Source organism: Pelmatolapia mariae, linkage group LG18 (assembly GCF_036321145.2).
Source record: "Pelmatolapia mariae isolate MD_Pm_ZW linkage group LG18, Pm_UMD_F_2, whole genome shotgun sequence".
Classification (NCBI taxonomy): Eukaryota; Metazoa; Chordata; class Actinopteri; order Cichliformes; family Cichlidae; genus Pelmatolapia; species Pelmatolapia mariae.
Genome location: NC_086243.1, coordinates 24,592,006 through 24,605,128, shown reverse-complemented (window position 1 = coordinate 24,605,128; position 13,123 = coordinate 24,592,006). Strand labels below are relative to the sequence as shown.

The 13,123-nt window shown below is 40.2% G+C and overlaps 1 protein-coding gene across 4 annotated transcripts in view; it reads right to left on the bottom strand.

The window, feature by feature from the left end:
• Nucleotides 1–13,123, bottom strand: part of LOC134616257 (receptor-type tyrosine-protein phosphatase mu-like) — a 156,409-nt gene that overhangs the window by 93,615 nt on the left and 49,671 nt on the right. For all 4 annotated transcript variants that reach the window (XM_063460984.1, XM_063460986.1, XM_063460985.1 and 1 more), the window contains exons 4-7: nt 10,797–10,875; nt 8,884–8,999; nt 7,523–7,697; nt 1,399–1,692 (exon numbers count right to left, since the gene is read on the bottom strand). In XM_063460984.1, coding sequence (XP_063317054.1) covers nt 1,399–1,692; nt 7,523–7,697; nt 8,884–8,999; nt 10,797–10,875 — 664 coding nt within the window. The remainder of the gene's footprint in view (nt 1–1,398; nt 1,693–7,522; nt 7,698–8,883; nt 9,000–10,796; nt 10,876–13,123) is intronic.

The following is a 13,123-nucleotide window of genomic DNA, read 5'->3' as shown; positions in this document are numbered from 1 at the left end:
AATACACAATTAGACGCATAGAAAAACAAGATGCGTAACAAAATACATCTTGGGTCGTCTAGCTTATTTTGTAAACAGAAGCCGAACAGCACAGCGGTATAGCGGATCAACATCCTGGATAAAATGTATCATCATTGGTATTTGACAAGGTAGTCCACCATTAGTTTTCAGCAATCTGAGCTGCCACCGATGTTACCATTATTTTTGGATCCATAACAATTATTAGCAAAGGGTTGTAGCTTATTCACAAACTGAAAAATTAACAGGCTGTTGAGTCCCCACAAAGAAAATTCACCTTAATATGATTATCTGTGTGACAGTCTGTGATTAGAACTAGCTAGAGATGGGTGTTTATATTTAAACCTCTGACATTTAGACTCTGGTGTTCTCTTTGCTGCTTCTTTCCAAGATGAAGAAAAAAAAAAAAAAAAGGCAAATGTTGAACATCTGGCAAAAAAATTAAAAACAAAGTAATTTTTTAAAGTAATTTATTTACTTGGAAGGAAAATCATCTGAAACATTTCAAACCGCTTCCATTTGTTGAGGGCGGGACAATTTAAGATGAGAGAAATTGCTCCTGAGCCAGAATTGTAGTGTTTACACTAACAATCTGAACAACAGCCAGTGCTCATACTGCGTTTGGGTTTTTGTTTTGTTTTAGCTCTGTCGTCTTTTGTGCAACAAAAATAGTTGAAATATAAATGACAGATTAAAACATATGAAATCAGTCTATATCATGTAAATGAGAACTGACACAACAAGAGAAACATTGGCAGGTAAATGTGACCTTACTTGTTGCTTTATCTTATTTTCCAACAATATTGGAGTTTACCAATGTTTTGACTATTAAATCAGTACATCACTAGTGTGATGAATAAAGTGACCAAGGATTTACAAGAGTTCCTGGAATGGAAATATAGTGCATGCAACTACAATTAGACAGATACTGATATGCATAGGAAGAAGTCTTTGGTATCCAAATACTGGAGCAAATTTACAGTTACCCCATGAACACAAAGAAAAAGACTGGGTATTTTGAATTTAGTGCTCACTTGCTCAGTAACACTAGAGTAAAATTAGAAGGGCAATTAGGAAAAATAGGACATTGACTAGGAAAATAATTGGTCAAACTAATTTAGTGACTGGCTGAAAGAAGTTGTGGCAACCTTGCAAAGACTGAGCATGCAACAACCTTGGGCGAGCAACTTTGATCACAAGGTAATGGTACATGTCGCCCGGAGGCAAACTGCATCCAAACAATAGTGGTCAGCATTTATTTGACTGTATGTATTTGTATTACTCAAGACATGAGCCTATTCATTTGACGCAGCAAAACAACATGCAAGTTTAAAAAAATTCTAGTGCTGTTGTGCAAGTAATTAAAATTTTTGGCCTTACCAGCACATTTGGTCCTGGCCCTAAGAGGGGGCCCGGGAGCTCCAGTGCCTCCCTCCAGAGGTCTGGTCAGCAAAACACTGATCTCGTACTCTGTGTCTGGATCCAGGTGGCCAATCTTGTGTGTAGTCTTGTCTACAGGCTGCAGGTCATACATGGTCCCAGACACAGTGCGGTATTCCACCTCCCTGTCAATTATTGGACCGTCCCCGTTGATGGAATTGGCGTTGAGCTGGATCCAAAGATAGGTGGCACCAACAGCAGTCAGCTGGGGTGGTGCAATAGGCACTGGGGGCTCTAGGAAAACAAAAAGTTGTTTTGTCTTTGGTTTTTTGTGACGATAAGTAATCAAACTGTAATTGTGGAAAGTTTTCACATTAAAAAAAAAAGCAATTATGTACTTTTGGTTTGTGTAAAAAGCACAAAAAAAGTCTGCAGATGAACACTTGCAAGTGAACAAGAGGCCCAAAATCAATACCTTCTGTTAAACCAAATCAACCACATCAAAATTCTCTAGAAGCACATGAAGAATATCTTCATGTTTTCAAATAATCAAGGTACTCAACAAGAGCCCTGTAACAATCAATAGTTCCAGCTTGATGAATGGAATCTCTCATCAGTAGTACACTGTGCCATGTAATCACATACATTTTAAAAGTGACAGCAACCCCTCACAGAGGAGTAAATAAAGTTACCCAGACCTTGATAAATGGTGCTCCCATTAAACAATGTATTGATTTCAATCAGAGGACGTCTATGGAAAAGCCTTTGGTTATGACAGCTATGGTAGGCGATTCTGGGAGCGTTTTATTAAAGACTGCTGTAGGATTTTTATTTATTTAAAGGTAAAGAGTTGACTGTTAGGCCTAAAAAAAAACAAACACGCTCAGTATTAACAGTGTAACCTATTCATATTATAATAAGCTACTATAACACATTAATTGATAATGCCAAGTATTTCTAGCTCATTCAGAATAACCACGTACACTATATGGACAGAAGCACTGGGCCATCAGCACAAACTGCTTGCTTTCCATAAACCAATACCATTAAGATCCTGGTGCACAATTTCTTTTGCTGGAATTAATTTTTGCTGAGAAACATCTCAAACTCTGCAGTTATTGAGTCAGCAGTGTGTTGGTGACTTTTATGCACTATGTGACCCTGTTTTGCAACTTTATGCAGTCTGACACTTCATGGCTGAGTTGTTGTGGTTCTTAAACACTTTGCAATAATACCACTTACATTTTATAGGAGTGAAGTAAAAATATTTTTACAAACTACTTGTTTCCTATTGTCGCTTCCTATTACTGTGCCACGGTCGAACATGAATAAATGCAGCCAAGCACATAAACCAGAGTTACAGTACAGGTGTTTTAGATAAACACCTGTTATGTTATACTGTGAGGTTAACCTAAAACAATGAATTATTTCATTACCACCACAAAAACAGCTTATAAGTAATGGTAGCTGTCATTATTTAAGTAAACTAAAATGTAAAATCAGATATTTGTGTAATGTTGTATTAAGTGGAAAGATAATTGCACAAGTCCACCCCTCCCCTCCCCCGCAAAAGAAAAAAAAACAACAAAATAATGAGAAATTGAAGGGAAGGAGAAGAAGCACTTTAACCTTCAATGTTTGAATTGAGAGGAAAAAAAATAATATTAAAAATAAAGTTTCTCTTTCAGACAAATGTAGCATTCAATGACAACCTTGAAGACGACCTTTTCTTTGTTATGTCATCTGTATTTTCCTAATCCAACTTAAACCTCGTGCCATTTCTTGTTTAATGGTGCTTCTCGAAATGTCAGGTTTTTTCCGACAGCGGGTATTTTCAGGACTGCTTCATCATATAACCAGGTAAGGAGTTGCTGCACTAACATTTGAGCGGTTGCCAATGGAAACTTCTGAAGTAGTTTTATACTTCTGTGTTTACACCTTTAAGCCAGTTTATGACCAAAAAAAAAATCTCATTAAAAAGGTCACAGTGATTTACAGAGGTTGCAAAAATTTCCATTTCAATAAAATGCATATTGGATTCGTTTCTTTTATTGAATTAATGTCAAATTTTGTTCAAATTACCATTTGAAGATTCAAACAGCAATACACAGACAACACCCTGTGAAAAAGGTCTCTGGGTACAACCAAAAATCTACCACTGTCAAAGAAGAGCCATGACCAGCGGCTGCGGAATTGCTCAGGAATCTACCCTTGTCACATACTACAATAGTTGCATGTCCTAGCGACCCCAGTGAGCAGCTCTAATGAGGGTACACGTAACAGAATAATACCATTAGTCACCCGGCTGCTTCTCATGGAGTTGTCATGGAGAGGCACAAGTCCACAGGCAAATGAGGAGCAGGCTGAGGTGTCCAACAGAGAACTGGAGGCTGTTCCTCAGCAGATGGTTACCCCACAGTGACCTCAGCTGCAGGTCCCACTAAACTCCCACTAATCCAAGCTTCCAGTGTTGCTGTCAAACATCACCTAAAGCGAACCAGATAATCCACCAGGTCTTCTTCTACACTTACACATTGTGCAACGGTCGGCACGTTGGAGCCAGACAGGGAAATAAGGTGACCCAAAATCTGAGTTAAACCATTGGCTTGTTTTGATGGTCTTTTATGGTCTGTTGTTTTGCCCTTAAAAGGGATTTAACTGAGTTAAGTGGCAATATGCTCAGATTAATTTAAGCAACAGAAAACAGCACATGCTCACTCTGTACTATCAGCATGATGAAATGGAGAAAAATACTGTTTTTTATATATTTGAAAAGATCAAATGTGACATTATTGGTTTCAGAGAACAGCACTTTTTGATAAAACAACAAATTTAAAAGAAATTTCCCGAAATTACAACTTAGAAATTTAATACTATACCCTGCATCCACAAAAGCACATAATGTAACCATTATCGGATTTTGACACATTTATCAACACACTCATTCTTCAATAATGCCTTAAGGGCCACAAAATATGGCAAACCTCCTAGCTGCTGACCTAGTCATGATGATTCATGACTAGGCCACACAGCACAAAATGTAACCAATTGGTTAATAAAAATGACTTAAGCTCTGTTACTCCATCCAGCAAGACCTATTTAGTCATCCAAGCAATTTTTTGTTCTTTGCAGAGAGCATGCTTTCATATGCACTGCGCTGCATGCTTCAGTTCTATTGTTGCAGTTGTCACTTGAGACCATTTCTGCAAAAGACTAAACAGCATGATGTATTACAGCAATAAGCATTTCATTTAAGTTTGAAAAGTTACTGCTTCACAAAGACAACAGCAGCTTATGGTGATGAAATAATTCCTGTAGGTGCAGTAATCCCCTGTTCAACAGCCATAGCAGATGCACTGAAAATAACAGATTACTGGTGTGAAATGCACTCAAGTGCTGGAACACTTCAGGATATTAACAACTCATTTCCCAATGTTTAAGCCTTAGCAGGGCAGCTTTGAAGCAGCGGGGCCCTGGAAAGGTCTTCGAGCTGAGCCCGGTGCTAGCTGGAAATGTGTGACAGTCCACAGATGACAGTGGCGGCCATATGCGGGGGTCAGCGAGCAGCTGTTGTCGCGATGTTGACCAGACAGGCAAACGGCCTGGCAACAGCTGCGCCCTCTTCTACCACAGCACCTGCCTGCCTTCCTGCCAGAACACAATCACACAACTGCACATCTATGCAAAAAAACAAACACACACCCACACCAAAAGGAACCACTATACAAGGACTTGAAACTGTTGAAAGTGACAATTATATTCCAATTTTTATTCAGTGATTAATCTTCATTTGTAAACTTTCACTGAAAAATGTTTGTTCGGTAAAACTAAAAGCAAACAGCAGCACTTTAAACCCATCCTCCATTGGGGGTGACGACCCTGGTTGTATAGAAGTCTATAGGCAAACAGCCCTTTGGCTCACTCATCCGTTGCCTCAGTAAACCCTTTTCTCATGAGTTCATAGTCTCAGCTGCTAGATTTGAGTCTTATTTGATGCAACATGATGTTCATGTTGTAAATGATGATCCTCATTAGACTAGAAAAAGGATGCTAAAGCAGGACATGCTAACCAACGGGAGATTTCACAGTACCAACATCCATTTTTTTATACAATGTATGCATTTGACAAAGCAATCTTCTTCATTTTTGACTTCCATCATTCGACTGTTTAAACATTTTTTTACATGTTATTTCTAATGATTCACAGCATACACACCAACTAAAGACATGCACACACTCACACACGCACCTTCCTACCCATTTGCCAGCCACCACACAGAGCACGATAATAAGGGCTGCCACTCTTCTCTGTTCTTAGGTTAGACCTCATCGTTTATAAATCCTTCTTTCAGTTGTCTGTTACATCCCCTGATCCTCTCTTGTTAAGATGCAAGAGGTCCTCATTATGATGTGCGCTTTCCTAAGTAGGCTGCTGTGAGTAAAGAATTGATCTGCTCCTAATATGAGACGAGGTGGCCAGAGGAAAATGAGGAGCTTGACTGGCTGGCCTTCGATTTTCGGTGGCTATTCTCATTAGTGCCGACACAGTTGCACCTCAGCATTGTTCAGTTAGTAACATTGCCAAGTATACTGTGTTAGAGCTCAGCAAATGCTTTGCAGGCTCCAGGTGATTCTAACCAGGGCAAGAAAAGAGCCAGCACTTGGACAAGAAGTAATTATCCTTCTTTCAAAACCACCGGCTGCACTACAGGAGAGCTCATCACAAGGGGGGGGACACCGGAAGGGTGCAGCTCTGGGCCAATCCGCAAATACATGCAGTGCACTTCCACATAGGCACATAAATCTGATGGAACACTGGCATGAAAGGCAGAAGTGATTATCAGGGATAATCAAGCATTCACTCTCCTCATGTTGAAGGAAAAGGCAGTGTATGGTAATGAGGGGTGGGGGGAGAGCCGGCGTGCGACTGTAGCAGGCTCATAATCCACAGAATCGCTCCATGGTCACTCCTCCAAAAACGAGTCACGGGCGCGGTGAATACACATTTAAAGAGGATTTACAACTCAGACTCATTGCTAGGAGGGTTAAGCACTTGTTTTATGACTGGTACGATAAGGGGAGATATCAGCATTTTATGTGGGACACTCATAAGTGTGAAAACGCCTCTTTTCCTCTTTTAATGAGCTGGCTTATGCTAAAGTCGCTGAAGTGTGACATCTCTGTTGAATTTAAAGTGGAATGACTTACAGGACTTGATTCACCCCTAAATATAGAAAATTACGATATTTTAAATATTTATGATGAAAGCACTTTAAATTTAAGAGGTTTGTCTTGAGTAAGAAGAAAATATCTACACGGTAACACACTGGAAGCAGTTATCATCAAAAATATTGCTCTCGTGTAGGTTTGTGCAAGCGTGAGGATGTGCAAGTGATTGTGTTGCTGAATTTATGCACAAGTGTGGTTTTGAGTGCCTTCAATGTGTCAGTAAATTTTCTTTGAGTACACCACTGAAACCCACTGATACACTCAGGCAGAGAGACTTTATCTCCCTCTACGCTCTGCTGTGTCTGGGCCCAGCCATTCTCGCATGATTGACAGACCTCGATCTGGACAGCCAGGATTAAACCTATCAATCACATAAAGCTTGAAGACAAAAAAAAAGAAAAGGGGAAGAAGAAAAAAATCAGGACCATAAATTCAATTGAGAGCACAGGGAGAAAATTGAGGTGAAGAAATATAGAAGGCCATTACTGGGCTATAGGGCTGTAGGAAAGAGAGGCCTTGCTGGATTTAGTTTCGGACGACTCCATAAATTCATATCAAATGACTGCAGGAGTGAAATATCAGTGAGGTTACTGTAAACCTTGGTGCCTCTTGCCTTTGTGATCTTTTAGGGGGAATTGTGCTCAGTCAAGGACAACCTTTGCAGAGGAAGTATTAAAGTCCTCTGGATAACAAATCAACATAAAAAGCTAGTATTTTTAGTATTGCCTTAGAGGACATTTTCATCTACAAATACGCAGCAGTTCCTGTTTATCTCCCGTTAACTTTGCTGAATGCATGAAGGTCATGGGGATGGAAAACATTCCCGCTTTCTGCCTTGTTTTCACTGAAATAGGTCGGTTTTACATTTTTACTCTGCTTTGGGACAAATACTCACGTTTTATGGTGAGTTCACCATAATTGGACACTCCAACCCCTTTGTCTGAGTGGACAATGCAGCGGTAGCGGCCCGAGTCGCCCTTGGTTGTGTTCTCCACATCGAAAGTGCCTATGAAGCGGCGGTTGTTCCAAGGTTTAGTGGCTTTCATTGGGGCCTCCCGTCCACCCATGCCCTGTTTGGAACCGAGACAAACACACAAGTGAACCTCCAAAATGGAAAGGTTTAATAAGCAAAGTGGCCTGACCTTGTGTTTTAAAAAAAAACTCTGGTTGAGTGTACTTGTCCCCTGTTCTTGTGCGTGTTTGTTTGTGTCCTATCGTTCCCATTGGTGGTTGATAGTGGGGATACATTTATCACACTGGAATGCACGCGCACACACAAACACACAGTGGGCTCTCCCCAGCTGTCACCCCTCACAGCAGGCAGATGGGGGACATTTGTTCATTAGAAATATTTCTTCATTACTGTCATCGGGGGACTTCACTTAATGTTTGTTTTCCAGCTCCTGTGCTAATGAGGACGTGTTTGTTAAAATGATGGAGTACCTGGCAGAGGACCTTTACCCAGCATCATGCTCCCACTGATCACATGTGTGACAGTGTGCTTAGCAGCAGAGCCAGCAGGGTTATGTCTGCCAGATGCACTACCTTCGCTGTTCAGAACAAGGTCAATTCGAGACTGCTGTGCAGAACAGTTGTGCCGGATATAGTACACAGTATCCACAGAGCCCACGTGTATATAGGTTAAGACAATACTGCAGTGATCTGAAACAACCCTAATCCCCAACCTCCCAGATGCAAAGGTCTCTGGGAATCTGGTGAGCAGGTGAAATCTCAAACAAGGGCAAAACAGAGCAATGTGTGAATGTCTCAGCTTGAAATTGTCAAATGGAGCACAGAATAAATTTTAATGGCTGCAAGAGTTTCCTGAAAGAACGGGTGGCAACCAAGTATCAGTACCTTTGTATGGAAAGTAATGATGGTTCAGTGATAAAAGATCAAAAACAACCAGACTTTAAACCACTGTTGCAGTGGTTTAAAAAAAATTGATGTCAGTGGATATTTGCTTTAACATGATGTTGAAAAGGCTAATTGTCACTGGTTACTGTCCTCATTTCACCTGCTAAGACGTTGAGCTGGAAGTTACTCTAGCTGCGTCACAAAATTTTTATTCCAGTATTTAGCTTGATTGTTTGAAAACTGTCATCTATTAAAGAAAACAAAATGCTTAAACCAGAAGGGCCCGCTAAGTAACAAATATGCATTTCAGAAGCTCCATTTCTGAACAAACATAAAGATTGATTTTCCCATTTTGCGCTACAGTGTAAAAAAAACAAGATAACAACATCTCTTACGTACCTGAAGCCAGAGGCGGAAGTTGTCCCGCTTGCGTCCGTTGACAGTGCAGTGAAAGGACGCAGTCTGTCCGGCATTGACCTCCACACCCTTTATAGTCAGGAAATGAGGAGTATTCACTGTGGGGAAAAAAGGAAAAAGTTTGTACAATATGCTATAATATTTTGTGGTGATATGAAAAGATCCGAGTTGTCAAACTCGGATCTCATTCTGACAACTGGAGTCGAGAGTAGCCACTCTATAGCCACATCTTAACTATGCTACTATCAGATTTTACACTGAGAAAAGCATCCTTGAAAAGATAACCCCCCCCCACCACCACCACCACCACATACAGTACGCAACACCCTTAAAGCCCAAGGCTACCATCATTTTGTGAGAAAGATTCACCAAAAATGAGACACAATCTCAAAAAAAAAAAAATGAGTTCAATCTCTCACCTACCAAAAGTCTAATTTCTACTCTCTTTTACTGCATTCTTCCAGTGATTGAGGCGGGTTTTTTCTTTTTTTGTCGAAAAGCATTATTCTCTCGTCTCCAACTGTGCTCATTATCAGTACGCTCACTGACTGGGATAGTCCACAGAAAGTAACTTATGTAGAACATTTTTGATTAGTATTGCTATTCTGCATAGAAAAATGGGGCATTTCAGTGGAGCGACCTTGATTCGAAACATAACCAAATCTCTAAAGACTTGGCAAAAGCTAATTCTATCACTTTCATCATCAAGACTTTCACTTCTATTTAATAATTTACAACCTTGTCTTTGAACTATACCTCCTTTATAACTTTGTCATGTCAATCCATCCAGCACCATATCTATCTATCTATCTATCTATCTATCTATCTATCTATCTATCTATATATAGTCATTGCAAATGTCTTTAATGACGGAAGGAGAGGCAGACCACCCAGTGGCATAATCACACCTTAGATATTCCACATGGTCGTATAAATAGAAAATGAATTGGCTGTGCTCGGCTGATGAGTTGCTCTGATCATTTTGCTTATCATTCAAGAATACCCAAGTGCCACTAAGTGGATCATTGATCGACTCGCATTTAAACGCAGTCCTCGTCATGAGACCTCATTGATTTACTCGAATACATTTATATGCAACACCTATTTCTATATAAATCCATCTTATTGACATAACATTTGTAGGAATTCAGCTGCTTTCAAATGGTTAGCATGTCATTAGTGCCTGACAATCAGAGCTTGATACTTCAGCTATGAGGAGTAGAGTAAAGCATAAATCAATTGATGAAAACCCTTGTGGTATTGATTTAGATTTTAGAATGTGGAGCGCCATATGGACTAATGCGACTCTCAGCACAGAAAAGAATAGACCTGAAGAATACTGAAGAGGCTTCTTGCTTCTGCTCCCACAGCAGCAGCCTATCCAAAAAGCAGAAGCCGAAAGATTCTAAATATGCGAGTGATTACTCGTTCATTACATCTGTAGTGCACTCTGAAGTGCTTCTGCTTATATTCAGCAAGGGATAGCAGAATTCTGAACAGATGTTGACGAGATACTTTACTGAATATCCTTAAGGGAGGGGGAAAAAAAATAGTGGAATCCAAACACAAGAAGCAGCATAATGTATGATAGGATTTGTTTCTCATCCCCCTTTTTTGACTATTTCTACCATCTCTCAAAGGATAGATTTAACAGCGCTACTCCAAGATTATATCCTGAGCACACTTCTGCTTGTCAACTGTGTGCTCATAAATCTTAAGGGAGCTAGGAGGAGGGAGACTCGCACTTGGATTGACTGTAGAATATTCTTTGAAGGCCTTTTGTTTGACTGGCAGGCCCTGAATAGAACAGCGACACAGGTATTTGGGAGGGTGTCATGGAAAGGACAATGACTGTTTGATGATATTCTTTTATGGTGACGGAAAAAAGGACTTACTGCACTGGTGGCCCTGGACCACAACGTCTTTGATGGCCAGCAAGCCTCGCTGCCCTGAGGTTACGGCTTCAAACACAATCTGAGGAAGAGAAAGGAGAGTTATAACATCAATGACAAATGACCACATCTTCAAATGACATCTGAGTGAGGCTGTCTGTGCGCATAAAGAAGTCCAGCTCTTGCTAATGCCCCCTGCTCCATAACCGGACTGCAGCTGGTGACACAGCTGCAGGCCACTGACATTATTTCATCAGTATGTCACAGCTGATAGGTGTTATGACATGCAAGTGTTAAATTAAGTTTGAGCCTTGACGAAACAGAGTGTGAGGGCTGAGAGTCCGAACATCAGAGCGATGCTTAAAACTCAATTTAGTTAAAGTTCACCCCTCACTTACATGCATCTGATCATTTGATATTAGCCGCCAAGGTACTGCTGTCACCGTGACAATTTCCACATTACCGATCTTCAGGTTTAGATCAGGAAACGGACTCTGCAAAGGTGGGCACCACCCTAAAAGTTTCCCTCTTCTAGTGGAAAAAGGTTGTCTTTAACAGAGAAAACAGTTAAAAACCATCTTGATTCTCATTACACTGTAAAGTCATTAGTGTAATTGTATGCTACATTTATAATGGAGTTAGTGTTAATATTCATTTGAATTTAGCAAAGTAGGATACAAATATTTGATGTTTTCATCATTATTAGTAAGATATTCCACTATTTGTGTTACTCTTTAACCTGCACAGCTAATACAATAGCTTGGTGACACACTATAGTATTTCCCTTACATGCAGGAACTTCCTGGGAAATTTTTACTACAAACTACTCTAACCCATTTGTATTTGACAGTTTGTGCAAGGCAGTGACTCTAAGCTAAGATTTGAAGTAGGCAGCTGGTAGTCTTAAGTTTCCTTGGATGTTAAATTTACAGAAGTTGCCACAAGAATTGGATTACATAAAAAAAGAAATGTGAGCAAATCATCACTTCAGTACAAAATTAAAGTGTTATCTCTTACACGAGGAGGGACAGTTGCCTGTAACATTTGCTGTGTGGTGAGTGTTATTTAGTTGACAAGTTTCCATCTCTGACAAGACAAACTTGAAAAACAAGTGCAACTGTGCTGTGTGGGACTAGAGTAACCCTATTTTAAGGGTCAAGATCTCCTGCAAAACAAATGGTCCAAAGCCCTGTCAGAGGGTGCGTCCTTGCAGAATGTCAGAGTTATGCACTCTATGGTCTGCAGCGTGATAAAAAGGGAAACAGAATGCCAGTCCCTTCCCAAACTCAGGGTGTGGTGCAGAGACCCATTACACCACATGTGCTACAGCTACACATGTTTGGCGTGCCACGATTCCCTAAATACAAGCTTGAATCTTCCGGTGAAACTCATACATTATTGGTCGTGTTCCATGTGTGGCGTCACCCAGAAACTTATGTCCTGCTACTGCCACACAGATTTATCTCTGAGATTCTCTTTGTAGCCTAGGAATGTGAAGGCGGAGATAGTTACCATTGTCATCTGGGAGGCAGGATGCCTTCAGATAAGGCTGTCTAATTATAAATTTCTTTTTTTGTCTCATGAAATATGAAAGTGAGTGTCTTGGGTGCCAATTATGGCCTCATTACAGACTAATTTAAAGGAAATTAAAAGGCCAACTACTCTATATATCGCCACCAGACAAATGAACTGGCCCCCACACTCTAATTGAAATCCTTTGTTTGTGCAACAGACATCAGTCAGGCTGCCTAATAGCTGTGATATAATTGATTCCAACATCAATAATAGTGCAGTGCATAATTGGGCCTGACCCACAGAGTGAAAATGTTCGCATGGGACGAAGCTGTTGATATCACAGGAAAGTTCACCATTCTCATTTGTCAGAGGTACAGACAGTGAACCCAGCACTCAATGCCTACATCGCCACATGGGTTATCCCTAAGGGGCTTGGCTAAGTACAGCATTACAGCAGAATTGATTAGCTCTGTCGTGGATTCTGCTGTATTAAAAATCAAGATAGATAACCACATTTCTGTTTTTTGCTCTTTTTTTTTTTTTTTTCCTTTTTTTTAAGGATAAACCATAGGTTTTTATCTTATGCACAAAGTATTTAAATAGCACGCACATGACACACATAGCTTCCAGATTAGTGAAAATTATATTGTTTTGCACAATGATCAGCAGTTCTGGAAATAAATGACAATGTCAATTAAAGATTTAGGGATAGCCTGACAGGAGTAATTATCAAAAGCTGAAATGCTCAAGCCTTACTGGTAATTAAAAAATAATTTCCAAGTATCAGGTGGCTTCCCTTTGACAATTGCGTAGGT